Source organism: Pangasianodon hypophthalmus, chromosome 18, assembly GCF_027358585.1.
Source record: "Pangasianodon hypophthalmus isolate fPanHyp1 chromosome 18, fPanHyp1.pri, whole genome shotgun sequence".
Classification (NCBI taxonomy): domain Eukaryota; kingdom Metazoa; phylum Chordata; class Actinopteri; order Siluriformes; family Pangasiidae; genus Pangasianodon; species Pangasianodon hypophthalmus.
Window position 1 is genome coordinate 8,270,866 of NC_069727.1, and position 26,013 is coordinate 8,296,878.

A 26,013-nucleotide genomic window follows, 5' to 3' on the forward strand; every position below is an offset into this window, starting at 1 on the left:
CAAGAGACTACACATTTCTACGTAAAGTGCACATGCAAACATGTGCAAACAGCACAAGACAGTACAAAACTACTAAAACAGGACAATCGGCACAGTAAGAGACAGTGCAGCGCTGACCAGTACACAGTTCTAGCATGAAAGTGTCAGTTATAACAGTAGTGCAAAAGAATAACAGTATAATAAATTGCTGTGAATGTAAATATACTATGACATAGTATTCAGCAGATAAGTTTATACTATTTATGGATATAGCAGATATTGGGGTACCAGCCAGGTAGAGAGTATAATAATGACAAGAAATTATTTACAATATTTTATAAGTAGCAGCAATAGGTAGTAACACAGAAATTTGCAAAAACTTTCCTCAGGCTTCACAGAAAGTAGAGACGCTGCTGGGCTTTCTTGGTTATGGAGCTGGTGTTGAGGGAGCAGGTGAGGTTCTCTGTCAGGTGAACACGATCTCCACAGGTTGACGATCTCCACAGAGGAGCCGTGGATGTTCAGCGGAGAGTGGTCACTCTGTGCTCTCCTGAAGTCAACAACCATCTCTTTAGTTTTGTCCACATTCAGAGACAGGTTATTGTCTCTGCACCAGTCCATTAGCCCCTGCACCTCCCCTCTGTATGCTGACTCGTCGTTCTTGCTGATGAGACCCACCACGGTTGTGTCATCGGCGAACTTGATGATGTGGTTCGAGCTGTGCATTGCTACACAGTCGTGAGTCAGCAGAGTGAACAGCAGTGGACTGAGCACACAGCCCTGGGGGGCCCCAGTGCTCAGTGCAGTGGTGTTGGAGATGCTGTTCCCGATCCGGACTGACTGAGGTCTCCCAGTCAGGAATTCCATGATCCAGTTACAGAAGGAGGTGTTCAGGCCCAGCAGGTCCAACTTTCCAATCAGGTGCTGAGGAATGATTGTATTGAATGCTGAACTGAAGTCTATGAACAGCATTCAAACGTACTTGTCCTTTTTGTCCAGATGGGTGTGGGCCAGATGGAGGGTGGTAATGATGTCATCTGTTGAGCGGTTGGGACGATAGGCGAATTGCAGGGGGTCCAGTGAGGGGGCAGCAGAGTCTTGATGAGCCTTTTGAAGCACTTCATGATGATGGGTGTGAGTGTGAGTGCTCACACCCATTAATATTGAATACACAAATTAAACATTCACAGTAGGTCTGAAGAATTATGGGAACCTCTGAACAACTTCAAAAGCTTCTTCATCGGCTGTGGGTCATAACGATGCCCTAAAAATGCTGGATAATAACGGTCTGTTCTTTTCAAGAAAGATCCAAGACCCTTCTTCTTACATTGTTTAAAAAAAATACAAGATACACTGGTGTATACCAGATTTACTAATTTCCAAAGGGGCTAATTTCCAGAGCCTGGAATCACTTTTGTCTGCCTTTTATTTCTGTGATTTTTCTTAGTTATTCCAGTGAACTGTATGCAACTTAATGGTCCAATTATGAATAAATCCTCTATAAAAATTCAATATTCCAAAGATTAAAATGTTACTGCTCACTTGACCTCCAGACCTGCACCTGCATCCTTGGGTCTGTTCACACTCCTGTTGTCTGGTAAAAGGGGCAAGCATGTGAGAGAAAGGAAAATCGGGTGTTTTTTCTCAAGGCTGTAATGCTGTGAACAAACCTCACCCACTTCCCCCTCTCTTATACTGTACAACAATAAAACTCCCTGCATATTCACAATTATTGTACTTTATATGCATAATTTATAGTGTGTAACGGTTTATTTGAAGTGTACCTATATCAGTCCTTCATAACACATTTATAAGCATTGCATGAATCTTTTATATAGTATTGCTGGAGGACTTATGTAAAGCTTCTGTGAAAAGTTGTGAGGTGACATTCATGTCACAAAGACAAAGTCACATAACATCATAAAAACATTAGGAGGAGATGAGAAAAAAAACCTCCATCATTATTATGGCTAGACTGAGACTGGAACTTATAGGTCTATTTTTTATGAATGTTACTGAAAGTTATTAGTGTTTTTACTAATATCTAAATAAGAACATTAATGAAGCTCTGAGACATTGTCTATGAAGTATCTGAAGCCCTCTTACCTTTTTTGAAACTGGATTTATTGTATTGACATACAAGAGCAAGAAAGTACATGGAATTGTTCTTTAACTCAAGTGGTGGTCCATTTGCATTCAAAAGCACCAGTACAATAAAAGGTCACTTTTAGAATATTTCGAAGCCTGTATATCAGCTGAATGAATAGTTTTCAGGCCCTTAATTTAAAGTGGTAATAAAATTTGCATTTATAACACTTTATGTTAAGCTCCCTGTGCACCTTGTATGACATGATGTATTTAATAAGTGCACATATCAGCTAAATTAATATGAATGATATTGATACTGCATTGATTTTTAAGACAAACTCATCAAGATAAAAAAAAAAATAATTACACTAACAATCTAGAACAGTCTATACATAGAATCTAAACATTTATTATGGCACCAAGCGAAGGACATGTAAAGTAAAAATTTAATTCATATAAATTGAATATAAAATCTTGTGGAATACTGTATAACACAGTCTATATAATCTATATACTGTATATATCATTATTGGGCCATTCACAAGGAAATTTGTCGGTGCTGACAGTAGGCCAGAACTGCTGCGTCTTTACCTGAAGTGGTCCACATCTGCAAAATATTTTGAGTAAATCTTAGAGAGTCCATTAAGGCAGTAGTGATGGACTGTCAACCACTTCCTCTGATTGAAGAGTCTTGTATGAAATGACGAGAGCAAAGTTTTTAACACCGGATATGAAACCAGTGTAAGTTGAACTACACAAAGAGATCAGCAATGAAATCGTACATAAAGGAAATGATAACGGTGGATCTTTAAAAATACCATGTATGACCCATCAAGATGCCTTTCTTGGACTTTACAAGGTTTTGGAGCTATTTTATACTTATGATTCACCTTCTTGCTTCATGATTAAACCCTTTGATTACTACTGGACTGGATAATCTCAAATGAAAACCAAGAGACCTCCAATTACCAAAAATAAATGCCGTGAAAACCAGTCATTTCAGTACCTATATACTCCAATTTACAATATTCTACTACCAAACATTCTGTATCTTGCACTAATATTTACATTTAGTAATTTAGCAGACTCTCTTATCCAGATTGACTTACAAAATTTGGACTATAGTGGAACCAAGCACAACAGCACCACCAATGGCTTGTAAGAAAACCACACAGAATGGTATAAAGAAGCAAGGCTGGGGCTGATTTCTTCCTGGAGAGTGGATTCCTGCGGGATATCAGTGACAGTTGTGTTAAGTGATTACACAATGAAATGCCTCCTAGATTTTTTATGTCTATTTTTTTATGGTTACAACTTTTCTGTTTATCATGTTTGATATTCTGAGGAAATGAGGTATGAACTCAGTAGGTCATTACAGACCACTTCAAAAAATTGGAAACCATGCATGCAGCTGCCTGTCTACCTTTAAGGGGGCATAACCCTACTAACCCACAATTCCCCATTGATTCCCATACCACTCCTAGATAGATACTGTTGGACCATTTAAACTCCCAATTGAAAAGTTTCTCATTAAAAGGCCCTAAGCCTTAATCACATGAGATAAAAGCTCTCACTTCAATCACAGAGAGAAAAGATCTCAGTTGATCACTCATAAGATCTCTCTTTAAAGAAAGGGGAATAAAGTTGCTGAAGTCCACTGTCTACTATTCACATTAGGATGAAAAAGTGATTAAATATACTGCTGAAAGACTGCCTACAAACTGCCTTAATCCAAGAAGAGCCATGAAAATCCATCAGTGTAAAGTTCTTCATTCATTACTGATCTTACCACCAAAGTGTCTCCTTCAGCTACATGGAGACAGGTGAGAAAAAACTTGAGATAATGTCCTATTCAGACAAACAGAACAGAATAAAATAAAGAAGAGGTGAAAACTACAAAGATACCAGACTGATGATCTAGAAAAAAAAACAGAATTTTACCATAAAATCCAGTTGTGTTTTACAGGGGATGGGACAGCTCCATGCTAACAGCAGAATAATAAAACTTTGATTGAAATACTGATTGAAATGTTTGGATTCATAAGCAACCAGCCAAGTTTATAAGCTTACTTTATACAATTATTACAAAATTAATGTAACTGTCTGCAGTCCATGTCCATATTGTGAGGCAGCAGAGATGGTTGCACGTACAGGTAGACAACTTTACTGACAATCCAGTCCGTCAAAGCCAAAGCAAAAGCACCAACAAACAGATCAAGATTAGGCAATCAGTGAACAGTGGTGCAAGGACCAAAAACCAGAGACAGTGTCGAGAAGCCAGAACAAAATTATAAAAAAAAAAACAGATAACCAGAAACACAAGATAACCAAAGCCTTGATAGGTTGAGAGATGAACTTCGAGCAAATCTTTGCATCAGGTGCATGAATTTCAGGGTTTTTTTTTTTAATCTGGGTGTGCGGTGGTGATTGAGTCCAGGTGTGTGCAATTAGAAATCAGGTGACCTTGAACGTGAATGTGAGTGTGGTTTTTAGGGAGTGTGGTCTGAGGCAGCCATGTTTAGAGACTTAGAGGGATTCTAGGAATCGGAGTTCATGGCTACCTCAGGAGTTGACATAACACATATCATGTTGTACTTAATAACACTGTCTAGAACAATCATGAATGATATTTACTGTTAATAAGCTGAATTAATTGCAGATATTTGTAGATCTGAGCATAAGAACACTATAAAATTGGTCTTCACAATTTGGAAGATATCAAACGAACCAAACAACCTGTCTTCCCAAATAGAAATTTAATATTTAATATATTAGAAAAAAAAGAAAATTATAATAGCCTACACGCTGAAAGAAAATATTAACTAGTTACCCACAGCACATGCAACCCTTGACTTCTGTTATTGAATGACGTGTCTAACAAGTATAGTATATTAATACAGTAAAAAATTTAATGTAAGTGGAGAAAAGCACATTCCATCTACTTGCACACAGTTAACTCATTTTTGCCTCAAATAAGCTTAAATCAGTTGACTCAATTACACCACTCACATCAGGCCTGACTCTTTTTTTGTGGCAAGTAGACTGTAAATCATGCAATACCAACAAGTTGAATAGATCACCACTATGTTGGTTCTGGCAAGTGTGATTTTTGGAGAGAATGTAGGGGTAAGGATTTGTTGTTGTTGTTGTTTCCCGAACATGTATGCAAAGCAAAATGGAAAAAATAGAAAAAAGTCCAGTGTGTCTGCTATTTCATAATTAGAAGCATCGCCTTTTGTTTTTACTGACCAAAGAGACAGTAGTTCTGCTTTCTTGTTCTTCAGTTCATGCCTTCTATCAGCTCACAAGACAAAGGTTCGTGAATTCACAGATCAAAGTTAATCTAGATAAAAGTAAAGCATAAAGTAAAAGCAACCATTACCTGAAAAAAATGTGTGTTTTAATGTCACATGTCCCTTAGTAAATTGCAGAGTAACTATCCTTAAAATCTTACAAAGTCCATAAAGTTACAGCTTCAGAATCGTTCACAACTTTATGGACTTTGTACACGCAGACAGTAGGGTCTGCACACTGTATACTCCAGTGCACTTTTTCCCCGCAAAGAGGGAAATATATGACAGATGCTTCAAAGCAAGGCTGGAGGACAGTGTAGAAAAAAAAAAACTTCAGGGTTAAAGAAAGGAGGAAAATGATTCTCATATTAGCATATTAACATTCTAGAAATGAAATCTTTGTGTCTAGCATGTTTAGAGAAATAAATGCTTGAGATACACATTGCTACTTACAGTAAGTAAACTTTTTTTACTGCAAATTCTTCATCAAATATACAGACATAATGACAACAGTTTATTAGTTAGATGTTTGTTTGGATTAAATTATGGATTAAAGCACTGACACTATTTCTTGCTGCCTGTGTCAACAGATGTTAGGGCCATCTTAAAAGCTGTTGATAGTGAAACAATGTTTTCTAGATGCCCTATTAAGATCAATTTTGGACCAGATCAGATATGGGAATTCAATTTGAAATTTATGTTTGCAAGTTGTGTGTGGCAAAATCTGCAACAACAATAATGGCCTCAAGATACATCAGGTGAAGATGAAGCACTTGAGCAAGCAGCAAGGAAAGCAGTGCACTGGGGAAACCCTGGTGAGACACAGGAGGAACCAGGTCTGGAGGCAACCCACAGAGATGAGAACCTCCGTGCAACCCAAAGTCCAAGCCCAAGCATGACTTCTGAGCAGCGATGAGTGAAGTGGCCTCCAGCCAATAAGGAGGGGGAGTGGCTTCAGTTTGACGAGAATGTGAACAGGATTCTTGAGGCATCAAGTGGAGATGCTGACAAGAAGCTAAAGTTCATGGCCAGTGTCATCATAAGTCTAGCGGCAGAGAGATTTGGATTACAGGAGAAAAAAAAGGCACCTGTGCCCTATGTGAAGAATTGTAGAGCCCCAAAAAATCAGTCAGCTGAGTCGTGAGCTGAATTCACAGTGTGCTGAGGAGGTTGAGGAGAGACAAGCCTTGACAGAGCTGCGTAGAATCTCCAGGAAAAAACTTCTGACTTTCCGAAGGGCACATGAGGTGAGGCAGGGACAGAGTAAGGAGGAGACTTACCTTCATGGCTGATCCATTCAACTTCACCAAGAAGCTACTTGGTCAGAAGCAGAGTGAGCAGCTCAAGCTCAGCACCAGGACCAAGTGGTGTCCCTTACAAGGTGTACAAGAGATGCCCCAGACTGCTGCAAAGACTGTTGAAGGTCCTCTGGGCTATCTGGCAGAGGTGGAAGGTAGCCCAGCAATGGAGATTTGCAAAAGGTGTCTGGATTCCGAAAGAGGACAACTCCGAGAACATCCAGCAATTCAGAGTCATCTCATTGCTGAGCATGGAGGGAACGATATTTTTCAGTGTCGTTGCCCGGCATCTTACTGAGTGTCTCCTCAGGAATGCTTACATCACACATTTGTGCAGAAAGGGGGGTCACCCACACAAGAAAGAATAGGGGGACCTCTCGGTGTTATGGTTGGACCTTAAAAATCCATATGGGTCAATACCCCACAAGCTGGTTGGGATCGCCCTGGAACGCCACCATGTCCCACGTAACATCAGGAACCTCATCCTGGATTACTATGCAGACTCCAGGCTGAGAGTATCCTCACAGACAATAACATCTTCATGGCATCGCTTGGAGTAGGGGATTATCACAGGATGCACTGTTTCAGTTGTCCCCTTCTCCCTAGCAATGCACATGGTGTTGAAGTCAGCTGACATAGAGTGCAGGGGACCTTTGACCAAATCTGGGATCTGAAACCACCCATCAGAGCATTCATGGAAGACCTGACATTCACAACTAAGACATCACCAGGATGCGGATGGATCCCGTGGGGACTGGAGCAGCTCATTACATGGGCAAGGATGAGCTTCAAACCCAAGAACTCTAGGTCCCTTGTGCTCAGATGTGGTAAGGTGGTGGATTGGTGCCAGTTTGCAGGAAGCTCCATACCAAACCTGAAGGAGAAGTCTGCGAAGGGCCTTGGCAAAGTGTTTAAAAGCTCAGTAAAGGATACACAATCAATCAGAACCTCCATAGAGGAACTCCAGCGATGGTTGGCCACAGTTGACAAGTCAGGGTTGCCAGGCACGTTCACCCATTATGGTCACCTGTGCAAGGGAATTGCTGAAATACAGAGAGTCCAGTGACCACAAGGCCTCTCAAGCCTGCATTGAGGTGAAGACACGCAGGTAGAGGAAGGCCAAGGATGCGGTGGAACAGGCAAAGGCAAGATTGTGCTACAGTGTACTGGTAGGCTCAGTGACAACTGGACGATCGAGACTAGGATTGTCCCCCAAGCCCCACTTTGACAAAGTCCAGGGGAAAGAGAGGCAGCGGATGGTCCAACAGGAGGTGAGAGCAGCAGTACAGGAAGTCCATGCCAGCAAGTCAGCTGGAATGCAACAGCAGAGAGCATGGACGAGATGGGATCAGACAGTCGAATGTAACCTCACATGGGGAAACTTATGGTATACAGAAGCCCAGCGCATTAAGTTCCTCATTCAATCAGTCTAAGATGTTTTACAACTATTTTTGAAATGATAAAATTGGATCAAGTCAGGATTTTAATTGTTACAACTTTAACTGTATCAAGTTAACATTTTAATTAATAACTAAAAGTGCAATTATAACACCACATTTATTTTGCAAACAGCTTCATTTAAAATCTTCTAGGCTATCCATAGTTGGCTTTGTGGCGGTGGACCTTCTGTACTGTTTCTCTTTCAGTACCATCAAAATGAAAGCGTGCTTACAAGTAACATTATAATCTTACTAATGTATACAACATCACTCTCAGCTTTATTAATTTGTTCCTCTTCAACTCTGTTTTTCTGATTTTTAGAACCAATTAGTTCCAGTTTAGAGTAGATAGTACTTTATTGATCCCTGAGGGGAAATGTGGTGTCACAACAGCCACAACACAAGAGCAACAAGGAAGTCTAAGACTTCACAAGTTCACAAGACTTCAACAGTGCGTAGTAAACTCACAATATACCACAAATAAGAAGGAATAAAAATATACATATATTCTGGGATTTTTTAACACCAGAGGTGGTCATATGTATGTGCTTTCTTAGCACTTTTCCACCGACACAGTTGCAGTGTGCCAGAGTTGTTCCACACTTTCCCACTGCAAAACACCTAGTTTCCAGCCAGCAGAAATGGTTCATTTATTTCACCAAAACACTGCTGGACTGGAACTGAGGGACAAGTTCATAAGTGCTGACAGTAACTCATAGTTCCTTAGGAGAAAGACATGTGGGTGGATTGCCTTTCCTCTCCTTTTGTAATAGTGCAGCAATTCTCCCATACAGCTGTGTGATATTCATTTCTGTGGCACCTGTATGTCCTTCCTCCTTTCCTTCTAGCAAGCAGGTAGAAAAAGAAAGCCTGGGTGTGCTCAGCAAATGATGCTTTCCCTGAACATGAACATGCTATGAATGTAGATTAATTTAACCAAGCTGTAGAATGAAGGAACAAAACAACTTAAGCTGCTGTGTCAAAATAATAAATGTCTGAATGAATACTTTTCACCTTATAATACACTAACATGCTACTGACTGAGATTGATGGCATGTGGCATGTAAAATGATGATTTTATTCTGTGCTGTCTTCCAGGAAGTGCAGGGACTCCAGTTTCCTTCAATCAAAACGGTGATGCACCTGGACGCTATGACATCTTCCAGTATCAGATAAGCAAGAGTTCAGTGGCGGAGTATAAAGTGATTGGGAGCTGGACAAATAAGCTACACCTAGATGTAAGTAAAAAGACTACCCCCTATGAATATGGTGTAAGATAATGCCCAAAGTGGCAAAACAAACCAATTAATTCATTAGAATGATTTTCATGCATTCAGTTTACTTTAAATGTATTATTATTATTGTTAGTAGTATTTGTATATTTTAATTGAGATGCATTGTTCCTGTGAGCTTTGGCTTTGTTTTGGAGAGTGAGATGAAAAGCAGTATCCCAGTGTGACTAAGGCTATGTTAAGACAGCAGGCAAAAGTGGCCCAAATCTGATCTTTTTCTTCAAATGTGACATAGATTTGTTACTAGCATGGCTGTGTGAAAAGCAAAAATACACACTCAATCTGACATTTTCAATTCCAATTTGGGCCACTTTCATATGTTGTACTGAAATCCGATATGTATCCGATACGTGGCAATGCAAGCTATGTTGGAAGAGGCAGATTGGAATTCATGTTCCATGCATTGGACTTTTACATCAATCCAACTCAATATTCGTCATAATTTCGCATTATTTCAGCATTAAAACATTGTCAAGCACCCTGTGTATGATATAGTTCATGGTTTAATGGACCTTACAATAAAGTTTGTGGCAGTAAGCATGGCTACAGCTTTATACTGAAAACAGGATTTGACGATTATGTAATAAGCTGTGCTTTTCTCTAAAAATATGCCCAAAAATGTGCTCACTGTATCATTGTGCCTGTGGATTCAGGTGGATGCCATGCACTGGAGGACAGGTGACCCCATGCTACCGCTGTCTGTGTGCAGCGTGCCGTGCCGGATGGGTGAAAGGAAGAAGACTGTAAAGGGCGTCCCGTGTTGTTGGCACTGTGAGCGCTGTGAGGGCTACCACTACCAGGCAAATGAGTTCAACTGTGAGATGTGCCCATATGAACAGCGACCCGACCGCAACCGTACTGGCTGCCAGCCTATTCCTATCATTAAGTTGGAGTGGTACTCACCCTGGGCATCTGTGCCTGTCTTCATCTCGGTGCTGGGCATCCTGGCCACCAGCTTTGTGGTGCTCACATTCATGCGCCACAACGACACACCCATTGTGCGGGCATCAGGCCGTGAGATGAGCTATGTGCTATTGACAGGCATCTTCTTGTGCTACGCTATCACCTTCTTGATGATTGCTACACCAACTGTTGCTGTCTGTTCTCTGCGACGCATATTCCTGGGCCTGGGCATGTGCTTCAGCCACGCAGCACTGCTCACCAAGACCAACCGGATCCATCGTATCTTTGAGCAGGGCAAGAAATCTGTCGCGGCTCCACGCTTCATCAGTCCTGCCTCACAGCTGGCGATCACCTTTAGTCTAATCTCTGTGCAGCTGTTTGGCGTGTTTGTGTGGTTTGCTGTTGACCCGCCTCACACAGTGGTGGACTATGGTGAGCAGCGCACTGCTGACCCAGACAAGGCACGGGGTGTACTCAAGTGTGACATTTCAGACCTTTCTCTCATTTGCTCATTGGGCTACAGCATCCTCCTAATGGTCACATGCACTGTTTATGCCATCAAGACCCGTGGGGTGCCAGAGACCTTCAATGAGGCCAAGCCTATTGGATTTACAATGTACACAACCTGTATCATTTGGTTAGCTTTTATACCCATCTTCTTTGGGACAGCACAGTCAGCAGAGAGGGTGAGTTTTTTAACCCTTTTCTCTTAACTATCATTTCTTGCGATGCTTATTTCATGTACGTAGCTATAAGTGCATTACTAAAGATTATAATTTGTTCTGTTGGTTAATCCATCGTCTCGTCAGACCCAGAGGGGATTCTTGGCCATAAAATTCCCCAGGCTGATAGCTCAGAAAGCCCCCTCTGACATTGGCTACGGATGCACTCTAGGATCCAGGCATATGGTCTTAAGTTCACTGGGGAGAGATATTGATCTTTGAGGCTGAAAATTAAGCCATGAATTTTAATTAAGGTAGAAGTTTCTAGCTGGTTTTGGCATTTGCAAAATATCAGATGAGGAACTACTGTGAAGAAAATAAGAAGGTAAAGAAAGCTTGCCAAAGATTTACCCTTATATGCTATATATATATATATATATATATATATATATATATATATATATATATATATATAAATTTTTTTTTTCACTCCTAGTCCTTGGTAAATACTTCCTAAACATTTGTGAACATTATTTCTCTCACATAAATTACTGGTAGACAGTATTAATGAGGACAAATTAATAACAACTGCATAATCTTCAGTCCTTAACAATGGAATGAACATCACCCCCAAAACTACAGCCATAGAAAGGATAATGTCTATAAGAGAAGTTTCATTCAGAGAGTGTGAAGCTGAAGACGAGAGACTCTGAGACGTCTTTATACCACACCATTATGGTCTTAATAGAACAAATGCTCATAAATGCAAATCATCAGTTGTAAAATGGTCAGGTTTCTGGTTTTTACTGTGTGCTCTCTCTTACACTCTTACAGCATTTTCCTCCAGTCAGCTAAATAACCTGCTGTGCATCAAATAGGGACAGATTTTATATTGAATGCAAAGAGATGATTACCATTAACAAACAGGCATGGATAAATGATAGATTAATTAGTTTGCAGACTGGGCAAATGAAAGTCTCATTGTGCTTGCCAATCAAATGTTTTTTCACATTTAACTCAAAAGTATGGCAAGCCTGCAATAGTTCTGGATCCACTGTGACCCTGACCAGTATGAATGAATGGAAAATAAATTAAAATAATAATGAAAATGGCTTATAAAAAAGTTAAGGTCATTAATACAGACCAAGGGAAAAAAAAGTTTGAACTCAAATTCCCAGGGAAAAGTTGACTCTGTGTAGCACATTGAATCTGCAACCTCAACAACAGCAAGCCATTCACTAACATTACAAATATGAGCTATGTGTTCTCTTCTCGCATCACATGTTCCCGAGGAGATATACTAAATTTGATGGCACTATGTCAACTATGTTATTGAGATGTTGCCTCATTCCTGTTTTCAGTAGCTCTCCTAAGTTGCAAATAAACTCAATGCTTATTGGTTAACATCAGGTCATGTTGCTAGGTACATGTGCCTAGTTTGCTGTCAATACAGAAGTGTCACCGTCAAATTCACCGTCAAATTTGTTTGTGCATAATGGATGAACTGTCTCACATATCAAAAATCAAAGAAACAAGTTTGGAATGTTTGGCTTGTTCCCAGGATGCAGTGAATTTCATGATGAACAGACAGAATTTGTAGAAGTGAAAAACAGTTTTTGTTAAAACTCATGAGTCAAGCAAAGGAATCAACAGAAAGAAAAACTCTTGATCTGATTTTGAGCAGTTTAAATGTTATGAGCAGTTTTGCTAATTTGTAAATTAGGAGAAGAAGTGAGAAAGACTTTTTGAAACAATTGGAAATGATGGAAAATACAATATGGCAGAAATTAACATCATGGTATCCTTTGACCTCAGTATAACTCAAAGAATCAAGGAAAATGTTTGAAATGTGTGCATTTCAGAGTTATTATTGCAATTATATGTATAAATGTGCTCTGTTGGTGGCTCTAGAGTGCTTGTGGGACATACACCAAAATTGTTCCATTTATGTAGTGCTTGTCTGACACTCAAGGTCACTGTACACACACTTATTGGGCCTGATTCATCATATTTGAGTAAAACTGTGTGTAAGAGTTTGTGTAAGCCAAACCAAACTAAACATTTATGCTGGATTTACAAAAGTTCTGTAAATGTTGGTTTTCTTTGTATTCACATTTGATAAATGTTGATAAATGGCAATGAAAAAAAAATAATTTCTCTGAGGCAGAAGTTGAAGTACTTTTGAATCAGGTCTACAAGAAAAAAAAATATATATATATTGTTTCGCGGCATATCATGGCGGAGTCACAGCAGCTGAAAAGGCCAAAATATGGAGAGAAATTACAGAGGTGAATTTGGTTTGGTCCATCTAGTGCAATATAATTGAGGTCAAAAGAAAATGGTGTGATACAAAAACAGAGTCAAAAAAAAAAGTATTACTGCTAATCGACAGTGTTTCTCTGTTCCCAGGGGAGGGCGAACCATGACAGCGCTTTTTAAAATTGACCAGATGCCGTGGCAAACAGAACTGACTTATAAGCCACCTTTCATCCTCTGACCTAAAAAAATAAATAAATCTGGTCTCGAAATATCTGTTGGCTCCTAAGGGCATCATGTACTAACCTTTTCAGTAATATCAATTCTGCTATTTGCACCACCTCGGCTTATGGCTACCATCTGCACAAACCCCAGCCCATATTCCTTTTATGTCGTGGCATTTCATCTTAATTAAACAACTAGCCTTATTGGTCTTAAAATGGATTTCGGTTGACTTGCTGTCTTAACAGCAAGTTGACCCTCTGACATCACCAAACTGTTGCATTTTCCTTTCGTGATGCTTTTCCAGGCTTGTACCTCACTTCTTTCAGTTGTTGCTTGTTTTGGGGGGTTTCAACCTTCAATCTCCTCTGCAGGAGAGGAAATGCTACTCAATTGGGTTAAGCTCTGGTGGTTGACTTGGCCAGTCTAAAACCTTCCACTGTTTCCCCTGATGAAGTGCTTTGTTGTGTTGGAAGTGTGTTTGTGGTCATTGTCTTGGTGCATGATAAAGTTCCTCCCAATTAGATTGGATGCAGACAGAATGTTTCTGTAGATTTCTGAATTCATTCTGCTGCTACCATCATGAATTACAAGATCAATAAACATTAGTGAGCCTGTTCCCGAAGCAGCCATGCAAGCCATGACACTACCTCCACCGTGCTTGACCGATGAGTTTGCATGTTTTGGATCATGAGCAGATCCTTTCTTTCTCCACACTTTGGTCTTTCCATCACTTTGGTTGAGGTTAATCTTGGTTCCAGAACTTTTGTGGCTCACCTCTGTATTTCTTTGCAAAATCCAATCTGGCCTTCTGATTCTTACTGCTTGAAGTGTACATTAGTTAGTCTTCTTACGCATAAATTTACATGCACTTCGGAATAAGAGTAGGATACAGACATTTTTCAAAGTTCCCCGGATTTTCATGAATGCCAATTTTTTTCACTCATACAAAAGATTTCACATAAATCTGTTTGTATCCAGCTTAATAAATTAGGCCCATTCTAAGATCCTTTGGCAGCTATTGCACTAAAAAACCTGCCCCCATTAATGCCATTCGGGTCTTAGACACAACCAGTAACTCAGAATAGGTAAACCTGAGAGTCTGAAGAGGGGTGTAGGACTATAGTAGCTCTGTGAGATAAGCCAGGGTTGTTGTTTTTTTTTTATTTATGGTTTTTACAAGCTTTTAACTCTTAGAACCATCTTCATTTTAGATCAATATGCAATTGACTTACATAGGATTTGCACTGCACTGTCATTTATGTTTCTCTGTTTTATAAGTATTTGCATATTCCACTGTGTTCCTGATTCCAAAAAGATTGTCCAAAGAGTCGTGTTTAATGTCCATCAATACCCAAAACCTAGAGTATAGCTTTTTCCCAATTGGGGTGTTTGCATTTTTACAGTTTTAAGGATTGAGAGAGATTAAAGTGATAGATAATGCTATCAAGCTTCGCCAGTTACACTAATGCTTACGTCCTTTAAATAAACACAATTAAAATGGATACTTCCATTTAAAAAGCGGTTCTAGTCTGCTTGAAGTCTGACCCTGCCTAAGGTAGTTGGCTGCAGCATATCCATCCACACTGTGTGCCAGTGCTGTGGTTCAGCACCTGTTAACCGCACTCTGCTAATGATCATCTCTGCTCTGTTCCGTGCTGCAGCAGTTCTGTTCACAGCTGAATCTGTATGCTTAATTGCTCCATGGTTACATGAAATGTGTACTTTGAAGAACAGCTGGACACATTCTCTTCCTTCTCCACTCAGACAGATGGTTAGTAATAACTACAATGAAACAGCATGTCAAGATACATAACAACAACTTCTTGCACAATTTAATGAGCACCTGTATTAGGAAGAACCATAGTTCAGCTAAAAAAAATGAAGTAAGACTTCATCATAGGGACCACTCATTAGACATTAATTTATGCTTAATACTTGTGCATCTAGGTAGTGAATGCGGAATTCTGTCAACCCCAGATCCACCAGGAGCTACTGCAATTTCAGAATCCTTTCCCACTCCAGTCTGGACTTTCACACTCCCACTTACCTTACTACTAATTCCCACACTTGTTCCTCATTCCAGTTCCCTATATATAGACTCCATTCACATGCACTTGTTGCATTGCAGTTGGAGCACTTGACTCTGCCAGCTTAGGCTGTTAATGTAAACAAGCTCTCAAGTGTATTCAACTGCTTCCACCTCCTAATGACACATTTACGTGGCAATGTAAGCAACTCACTAGAGTGATATTTATTCTTACCTTTTATTCTCATTAATAACTTCTAGGGTCCAACCAACCTCAGGCACTGGGCTTGCGTGCAGCAGTGCGCTCTCAGTGCTGGTCACAAGCCAGGATAAAATTGGATAGAGTTGCGTCAGGTAGGGCATCCGGCGTAAAAACTGTGAAAAAGCTGAAAGGAGAACAGCAACAACGTTCTCATTAATACTTTCTGTTTCTGGTTTATGTAGGCTAATTAACCATTGGTAATAAATAAAATAATTTTAACAGGCAATATGTTTTCAACAAACTGTTTTAAGGGCAAAAATATGGCAAAAAAGGGCAAAAAAATGAGTAGTTCAGTAATTCTGTTTCTTCACTTTTTTGATTTATGGTGGCCCTGAAAGTCATGTTTGTCTTAAAGAAAAAAAGGTCAGCCTTAAATAAAACCAGAAATTAAAAAAAATTGCCTATATAAAATAAAGTGGACAATAATATTTTGACAAACATGGCCAGCAAGGAAATTTGACTCACAGGCAATCCACAGACCTTTAGCCTAGGGGCAAACATGCAAGGTTACCTAGATTATACCATAACATGGTTGAATACTTAAATCTGATTGGTCAGAAGTTGTGCATTATTTTTGTATAACAGCACAGCTCAGACAGTAGTTCTGTCTGTAACATGAACAACAGATTTATATTAATGTGCTTGTTCTAAAACGTTATTGTTTCTGTAGTAACAGCTCATACACAGGGACTTGTACAGCGGATGCTCCATATAATCTAAGACTAATAATAAACGGATTAAAATTTATGGAAGGGGTATCTAGTGTCAGTGCTTTGTAACAGTCATGGTGCTTTGTAAAAATATATCAGCACAGAACAGTCTTCAGTTCAGGACAGAGGAGTTTACGCTTTCCGGTTTCTCTGTAAAATGACAAGCTGTGTTTTTAGAGAGAATGTGTGTGTGTGAGAGAGAGAGAAAGAGAGGCTGGTGAGGGAACTACTCGACTGTTTATTACGGCTATAAAGTAAGTGAGAACAGGAACTAACTTGTCTCTCAGAAGTTCCATGTCATTAAACCTAACGATGAAGCATCAAAAAGTCTAATGTATAGTTCATTAATAAAATAAACATTGGAATTATTGGCAAATAACACACTCCCGACTGTGTATATGAAAATAGTGCACTTACAGAGTGGTATCCCCAGCATGCATTATTTTCGTATAACCGCACGGTCTGTCGTGTTATTCCTTATTTACTCAACACTGTTTCAAACAAAACTCTTTAATAATTTTTAAAGACAGAATTTTTGAACTTCTTTCAGTCTAGTGACTATTTCTTTATTTCAAAAGCATACTGTGTCACAGAGCGCAAAATTCTGTTTTCCTGCTGGAAACTGGCATATGGCAGCGTGTGTACATGGAAGTGCAGAGATCCAATCAGATTGCAACCTTCTGCAACCTTCAACATTCTGCAACTTGTGACCAGAAAAGTGGGTAAAAGATATCAGATGCTTGTGGGCTTCTGAGTTTCTGTGGTTGATACATTTTGTGCCAGTTGTGTGAACTTTCATGTACAGTCTGTGCACTGCTAAGCTCAGACACTTAGTATGGGTGAGTGGGCATTAAAGAGCAGTGGGGAATGCACCTCACACCCCTGTCTATGCGCTTCTTTCTCCATTATACCTCGGTCCCTGGCTCATAAAATGACAAGTGAAAGAGAGAATAAACTCCCGGATGCTGTTTGAAAGCCCTAGGATTTTGTTTTTTAAGAGAGAATGAACTATTAAAAGTCTGTTCTCTTTCCAATGACATTTCAAGCTAATTAGTGGGAGCGGAAGTGTGTGCTTCACTTTATGTCATTTTGGGTTATATATGACCAATTCAGAAGATAATTGAATATTGACCTCTTCCACCTGTCCTCCATATGTTTTTCATCATACACATAAGGATGGCAAACAGAACTGTTCAAAGACCTGTGACCATAGTTCATTAGGCATTTACTGAAAAAAATGATAGCAAGTAAAAAATAGCCTGAGTATGGGCACATTTATCTAATATTTCCTATTCTGGCAGAAAAGTTTGCTTCGTTCTAGAAATAAATGCTTTAAAAATTATCTGCCAACAGAATAAGACTATTTCAAGCTTGAAATTAGTAAAAATGTGTAGAAATAGGTTTAGACTTATAGTAGGAAAAACTTGATAAATTTGACTATATTCTAGATATACTAAATGGCTAAAAGTTTGTCACCAGCTGAGCATCACATCCATATGTGCTTGTTGAACATCCCATTCCAGCATTAGTCCCCCTTTTCTGTTATAATAACCTCCACTCCTGTGGGAATTCTTTTCACTAGATTTTGGAGTGTGGCTGTGGGGATTTGTGTTCATTCAGCCACACGAGCATTAGTGAGTCAGTCACTGACGTCAGGTGAGGTGGCCTGGGGTGCAGTCAGTGTTCCAGTTCATCACAAAGGTGTGCACAGGGGCATTGTCGTGCTGGAACAGGTTTGAGCCTCTTAGTTCCAGTGAAGGGAAATTGTAATGCTACAGCATACAAAGACATGCTATACAATTGTGTGCTTCCAACACTGTGGCAACAGTCAGGGGAAGAATCACATACGGGTGTGACGGTCAGGTGTCCACAGAATTTGGTCATATAGTGTACTATATTTTCACTTGTTAAGATGTCATTTTGTGCAGTGTAAGAAACTGTAGAGAACTTCGGATATTAATTCTCTTTTGATATTAATTTTGACTGGATAAAATGTCAGCTTGATCAAATATGAATACAGTAAAGGAATCCTAATAAGAAACATCATATAGCAGGCATTCTCAACTCTAGGCATGGGCAGCCAATACCCTGCATAGTCTTAAGTTTGCCCTACTTCTGACCACCTCATTCTGATCAAGTCAAGTCAAGTGGAGTTTATTGTCATTTCAGCCATATACAAGTACATAGTGAAACGAAACAACGTTTCTCCAGGACCAAGGTGCTACATAAGAAACACAGAACAACACAGAACTACAAGGGACTACATAAATTATACAATAAAGTGCACAAGTGCAAACATGTGCAGACAGCACAAAACAGTGCAAAACAGTGCAAGACAGCACAAGACAGTACAAGACAGTACAGTGACTACTGGGACAGACAGTGAGCATAGTAAGTCCCAGTGCAGCACCGACCAGTACACAGTTCTGTTTAAAGTGAACCTAGTGACAATAGAGCAAAGAGTACAAGAGTACAAAACAAGTAGCTGAAATAGAGTAAAGATAAGTGTAAACATAAGAGTAGCAGCCTATGAACAGTATAATATAATGAGTAATGTAGCAGCATAAACGTGTGCAAAAACTTGCAAATAAATTGCAGAGAGGATGCTCACTTGTGTGTGTATATTGGTATGTGTGTGTGTATTCCTTCAGTCCAGTTTCTGAGTATTGGAGGTATGTGTGTGTGTTCCTTCAGTCCAGTTACTGAGTATTGAGGAGTCTGATTGCATGGGGGAAGAAACTATTGCACAGTCTGGTCGCGAGGGCCCGAATGCTTTGGTACCGTTTACCAGACGGCAGGAGGGTGAAGAGAAAACTGTAAAACTTGACTCTTTACAAGGGAGCATTTCATGAAAAAAGATGACTCTTAGTGAATAACAAACAACTTAAAAAGGATAAAACTTACATAACTGCCTCTTTTGCAAATATTTGCCAAAGCACTTTGTAAAGCTAAAAGTGTCCTTAAACTGCTTCTGTGTTGACTCCTCTCCTGTAACAGCAGTGGAAAATACATAGTCGAAAAACTGAACCACAGATTTGCATTAAGGGTAAATACACTATATGGCCAAAAGTATGTGGACACCTAGCCATCACACCAACATATGGTTCTTCCCCAAACTTTTGCCACAATGTTGGAAACACGCAATTATTCACATGTAAGGCCCAGTCAAGGCTCCACCCAAGCACGACACAACAACAACTACTTCTGGTCAATAGTCAAGAGCTCATAACACTGGAAAAAAGAAAGGCTACAACTCAAGAAAGAGCTATTACAGCTGAAAATAGAAGTAGTACAGCAGTGGGAGTGGAACCATCAATAACTGGTTCAACTAAAGTAAGCCTTGACATCATTGCCAAACAGCTTGTACTGGAAGAAGACAGTTACAACAGTATATTGCCCTTGGAAAAAAAAGTGAGTTGCTTTAGCAACAGGCTTGTGAGATTGTGTGCAACATGCCATTGTCCTACTGTTCCCCCTAAAAATCACCGTATGACAATAGTACCTTTGGCCTTGGAGGGGTGCAAGTGTTACTTCATTACAATTAAAAAAAAATTACTGGAATCTGGAAGTATCTGCTAATTACTAGCATTTGCATTTTTTTTTAAAATTAGTTACCCTTTAACAAAATCAGAAATGCTTAAGATTTGTATAGGACTACAGTATAGGCTACAAGGAGCACATAGTATGAGACAACAAATTTATTTTTGTCAATCTTAAAACTGTGTTTGCACAAAGACATTTAAATCATCCAACTTGATAGCCATCAGGATAGTTGGAATCTATTGGCGTTTCTCGACACTATCGACAGTTGTCCCAAACCTATTTAGCAAGTAAAATGAGGAAACGATGTAGATTTAGATTTCTGCATAAGAAATATTAAATGCAAAGGAGCATTAAGAAAAACTGCCTGACTTTGTGGATGATGCAAACGGCTTATACAAGTTCTCTTATTTAGAAGCAGTACTGTCTGTACAGCTGCCATCTGGCTGTTCAGAGAAACCCTTGATGTATAGAGTCATGACATTTTGATAATTTGGACAATTTGTTAATGATTAACACAAGCTTGCTCAGTGGCACTGTTCCAGAATGTTTTAAACATGCAGTGTTCCATCCACTTTTAAAAAAGCATAATCTCTTGTCTGTCTCAAAACTTTCAGAATTTATGAAGTTTTCCAGTCTGATTTCAGGTCATTTCACAGTACTTTTTAAAAGGGACCATTGACCTGTTACTTGCTGTTGGTACTGGTGATTGCGCCCAAGGGCAAAAATCTAATTTCAGCTTAGGGGGACCATAAACATGACAATTCTCAAGAGCATTTCCTGAAGGGAAAGAATAGCAAAAAAGATACCACCTTATTTTGAAATGTGGAAGTAAGTATTTCCTCTTTTTTTTTTTTTTTTGCAACACTTCTGATTCATTGCCTGTAAATGTACTAAAGTAACAAAAGTACTGTGAGTTATTGCTGCTATTTGTTATAATAATTGTGTTATTATTATCATTATTTCTTTTGCTGTTAAGGATACCTGTGTGGGGAAAGACATGAACAGCAACTAACTCATGTCCAGTCAGGTTTCCTTAATAGAAATTGTTCATAAAACTCACAAAACTTTTTTTTTAACCTGCATACATTTTCAAATATTTTTACACTTTAACTCAAGTAGAAATATAAATAGAAAAACTTTATTAATTTAATTTTATTCAGGTACAAGATAGTTTGGCTTAGCATAGCTATTTGACTACGCAAGCTACTGTTATGAACAGACTAGTCAATGTTAGCTTGCTAGCTATCCAGTCTCACGGTTATATCAGAAAACAAATAACTCATGTAATAACTTTATCCTTGTCTGAATTAGCTGCTGTTTAGGGACACTGGACACCACTGCGCTTTCAAACAACTAGCTAATCTCAGGAACATTTAACTTTGTTCATACTCAGTTTAACATATCTTTATGTGTTGATATTCTCCTGACAAGATGGCAAGGCATATTAGGGGCTTGCAGTCTTTTTAAACATTATAAAACACACTGTATAATTAGCGCAGCTGCTTCCTTTATGCATTATACTGTTATTACTGTGTTATACTGTATTATTTATTACAATGATAAATAGAGGTGGGGAAGGGGGGCATGTCCCCCCGACTCTCCTTGGGACTTCTGCCTATGAATGTGTCATTCATAGTTTTCATGCTGTGACTTTTCTCATTGAGCACATGGAGCACTTTACTGGTACTCAACACAGGCAACCACTTTTCTTCAACACCACGGTTACTTACGAGGTTCCCCAGGGTTCCATTCCAGGACGCGCACTTTTTTATCCATGTACATTCTCACATTAGGTGCATAAACGTATAAATTTCATTTCTACACCAGTGACTTGCAGCTGTATCTTCCTCTGTAAACAGATGGCTAGTGGTCCTTAAAGATGCTCAATGGGTGTAAAGTGGATGTTTAAATTCTCAGGCAAGTAATTTTCTTCAACTAAATAGAAACAGAAACAGATGTCCCTTTGTCCAGTGTCCCCAAATCAACTAACAAACATTAAAAAAAAAAAAAAAAAAAACCCTTGGGGTAATTTTTGACCAAAAAGCAATTCAAATAACAAATAAACACAGTTGTTATAGGCAGTTTCTTTCAGTTAAGAACAATCCCCAAAATTAAACCATATCCTTCCTCTCATGACCTGTTTCATCCCATTTAAATTGTTGGAATGCCTTGTATTTTGAGATCAGTCAGCAACCCATTGCGTGACTGCAACTAATTCAAAATGCTGAAGCTCGGCTACTTTTGGGTGCAAAGAAGAGGGATTATAATCAACCTGATTTTAGCTTCCATTCATTGCCTTCCAGCTTATTTTTTGATTGAGTATTTTTTTTTTTCATTGCAGATATACTTGGTTTCTTTTGTGTCCTTTTTTAAAATCAAAATTCAGAACATATTTTATTCCATAGCCCATGAGAATGGTAAAATGCATATTGTATGTATGAGTTGTGTGTATATGTATACCTGCATGTTATGTCTAAAGCAGTAGAGAGGAGTAATTGGTGGAAAAATTTATTAGAATATCACACGTGTTACAGCATTTTGGTCAAATGACATTTTGTGCATTATAAATTTTACCAGACGTGACCGTAGACTTCATAGAGTTCCTCACTGGATTGGATATCACACAATAATAAAGCACTTGTCTGAATAGCAGATAATGAAGGCACAACTCTAGTGCAAAACTTGCCCCTCGTGTCCAAGCAGAACTTATGCCCCGCTGATACTGAGCTCTGAGTACCAGTGTGCACAGTTTCAGCATTAACCTCACATTACATGTGTTTAAATCTAAATTAAAAATTCAAAAATTCATCTGGTAACAGACTGGCCCTGCACTCACCATATGTCATCAGGACAAGACATCAGACAGTCCCTTGCGCAGATAAGGAAAAGTCTCTAAAGGCAAATAATAATAATAATAAAAAAAAAAAACATAAATACTAAAACCAAAAATACACTGGCTTATTTATAACAGCTGACATAGTGCTGCAGCCTCTTAAATGCCTGCAACCTCAAGATCGTGCGGTTTCATACCTTTTCCCATCTGGTATTGCACTTGGCATTTTAGCTATAGATAAAACCACAGATTTACATTTCTATAAACTTTCAGATGTGAACAAATTCAATCCAGCAGCCATCTGGCAGAATACACAACAGGCAAGTAGCAGGCACAAAGGCTCCAAAACAGACTTATCTATGTGTGTGTGTGTGTGTGTGTGTGTGTGTGTGTGTGTGTGTGCAAAAAAGGTGTGTTCACTGGGATCCCGCAAAACAAACAAAAAAATTTATTTGAATGTGCAGTTTTAAAGAACAGCTCTCACGCAAGCTTGTCACAAAATGACATGAAAGTAGCCCATAAGATCTTTTTCTCAGTCTTTTCAGGGAAACAAGTTCAGGGAAACAGTGGTGCGCATTTCTGATTTGCAGTATCTATCTGCAATATGTGAATATTATAGGTGGAACCTGGCAACACTACTCGCAGAACAAAAATCAAGTTCATTAACATTAGCATGTATGAATCAGAGATGCACTTTTCTTTTTTTATCTGTGGTTTGCTCCAGTAGCCCAATCTAAACACTGCTGTACTGAGCTTCAACGTAAAACCATATTTCCACCATGTTTCTGTATGCAATAGAAATGCATTTATTTATACACCTATCTATCTATCAGTGTACAGGGCAGTATAAAAAAATCATTTAATTCATTTAAAAAAAATTGACTTGTAGCTTTATTGCGTGTTTTTGTGATTCTTAAATGATCATTCTCCATCGTTGTTAAAAGTAAATCTTCCTGGAAAATCATAGTGGCGAAATTAAATACAGCTTAAAGGACCCCAGAAGCACTCCGAGTGTGTCTATCTTCATCGAAGAACCTGATAGTGTGTCCATTGAACTTTCCTGATCTTTCTGGAATGTAACAAACCCAAAAACCGAAGTTAATCTGATAAAATATTATGTTGGGCGAGGAGATCTGCAGTGCAGTCGGTGTTCCAGTTCATCCCAAATGTGTTCAGTGGGGTTGGGGTCAGGGCTCTGTGCAGGACACTTGAGTTCTTCCACTCCAACCTTGGCCAATAATGTCTACATGGTGCTCACTTTGTGCACAGGGGCATCGTCATGCTGGTCCAGGTTTGGGCCTCTTAGTTCCAGTGAAGGGAAATTGTAATTCTATAGCATACAAAGGCAATCTAGACAACTGTGTGCTTCGACTTTGTGGCAACAGTTTGGGTAAGAACCACATAAGAGTGTGATGGTCAGGTGTCCACAAACATTTGGCCAGATAGTGTATGCAAATATTTGGTGTCATTTTCTGTAATTTATGCATTTCAATCTAAGTAATATGGGGTGAAAGTAAGTCATTCATGGATTCTGCTTGTCTTTGATTTATGTGTTTTATCCAGATATGTCTTTGTATCTTGTGCTCTTTTCGCTAGTGTGGTAATTTTAGCGGACCTATTTGATGTTTCTCCATGCTTAATGCATTTTAAACTCGTATATGTCAGGCGATTGAGTTAATCAATTAAAAACAATAATGATTGTATTCTCATAAGACATCTGTAATACTGACGATGAAGCCTTGAATTATTATTCAATATTTATTGAGTGGAGAGTGCATGCAGCACAATCCATGTTATGAAATATTCTCTGTTACATCTAATTCTTTTTCTGTGTCTATCTCTGACTGTCTCTTCCCTAATATGACCCGTGCGGAGTATTGCTAAACATCGTGTCTCTTTGATGGTATCTGTTGAATAAATTCTGGGGAATTGCAAGAGGCTCAGCAAACAAGGAAATATGCTGAAGTTAATCCTGTGTAACTACAACAGAGCACTATATTAGTTCCAGCACACTGATGTCTAAAAATATATTTTAGAATTGAATGTAGTAAGGCCTATTATCAGGTTGGCTGATGGTTTATCAGCAGGATTGCCTCTGGCTGTACTTACACATGAATTCCTGTTTAAATTCATATTTTGTTTGTTGAACATGCTTTATAATATTTTGAACACAGTGATTACTGAAGATGAATGAACATTATATATTTCTTGGCCTATTTTTCTTATTAGGCTTATATTTACAATCCTTCGAAATTTTCTCCATTTAGCTGATGGTCATTCAGAGAATTATGTTTCTTATGCATTGTGCAGAGGTTTAAAGTCACATGAGTGCTGTACTGATTTATTTTATTATAGGTTTCCATGGTTAAATATGTCAGGTGCTTTTTATGTGATGTTATAACTGATTTAAAAATATTCAGTCACAAATATAGAAATTTTGCATGGAATGTTAATTTAAGCCAAACCTCAGAGTACATGCCCAGCTGTTTGTAGTAATTATGTGTCATATGTACTGAATGAAGTCGATAATTCTCAATTTTCCTTTACTTCGCAGTGGCCATTACATTAACAGTGGAGATAATTCTGGCAGTGTGTGTGTGTGTGTGTGTGTGTATGCATGTATGCATGTATGCATGTAAGGTGATAAGTGATGATATAAGGTGACAGGGTGACCTCTCTGAAAGGCATGCTCACACACACACACACACACACAAACGCAGCAACTGAGCCTCTCCCAAACACCTTTCAGTAATGTCATTATATTCGACCTCCAACTCTAACATCACTAACTGCAGATGATTTCTCTGAGGTCAACAATTTATTCTCTTAGTAAAGTAAAGGGATCAGGATAAAATGAGCTCTCTCTTGGCAGCCTCTTTTACTCTGCCATTATCCAAGCTGCTGTGAATGCCAGTGAGCCTCAATGCTGTGAATCACACACACTTGGCACAAGACCTACCCTAAGATCACTCACAAGTGTGCCAGAATTTTCATGCTTTTCATTGTCGCATCTTGTTGTCCTGTCCAGCGCTCCACATTAGAAGCAAAATAGATTCATTATGTAGTAGATATACTAACATAACATCCACAAATGTTTCTCTGTCTCTTTCTTTATCTCACTGTCTCTTTCTCTGTCTGTGCTTTGACTGATGCATGGTTGACTATCTGTTACAAGCCATTCTGTGAAGTTATTCCCTGCCGGAG

General features: G+C 38.9%; 1 protein-coding gene and 1 long non-coding RNA gene across 5 annotated transcripts in view; one reads left to right on the forward strand and one right to left on the reverse strand.

Moving 5' to 3' along the window:
• LOC113532274 (uncharacterized) overlaps positions 1–15,968 on the reverse strand; it is a 47,364-nt gene extending 31,396 nt beyond the window's left edge. For both annotated transcript variants that reach the window (XR_008304667.1, XR_008304666.1), the window contains exon 1: positions 15,697–15,968. This is a non-coding gene — a long non-coding RNA (uncharacterized LOC113532274). The remainder of the gene's footprint in view (positions 1–15,696) is intronic.
• grm8a (glutamate receptor, metabotropic 8a) overlaps positions 1–26,013 on the forward strand; it is a 189,310-nt gene that overhangs the window by 157,398 nt on the left and 5,899 nt on the right. For all 3 annotated transcript variants that reach the window (XM_026923574.3, XM_026923578.3, XM_026923577.3), the window contains 2 exons: positions 9,196–9,335; positions 10,043–10,978. In XM_026923574.3, the coding sequence (XP_026779375.2) occupies positions 9,196–9,335; positions 10,043–10,978 (1,076 nt within the window). The remainder of the gene's footprint in view (positions 1–9,195; positions 9,336–10,042; positions 10,979–26,013) is intronic.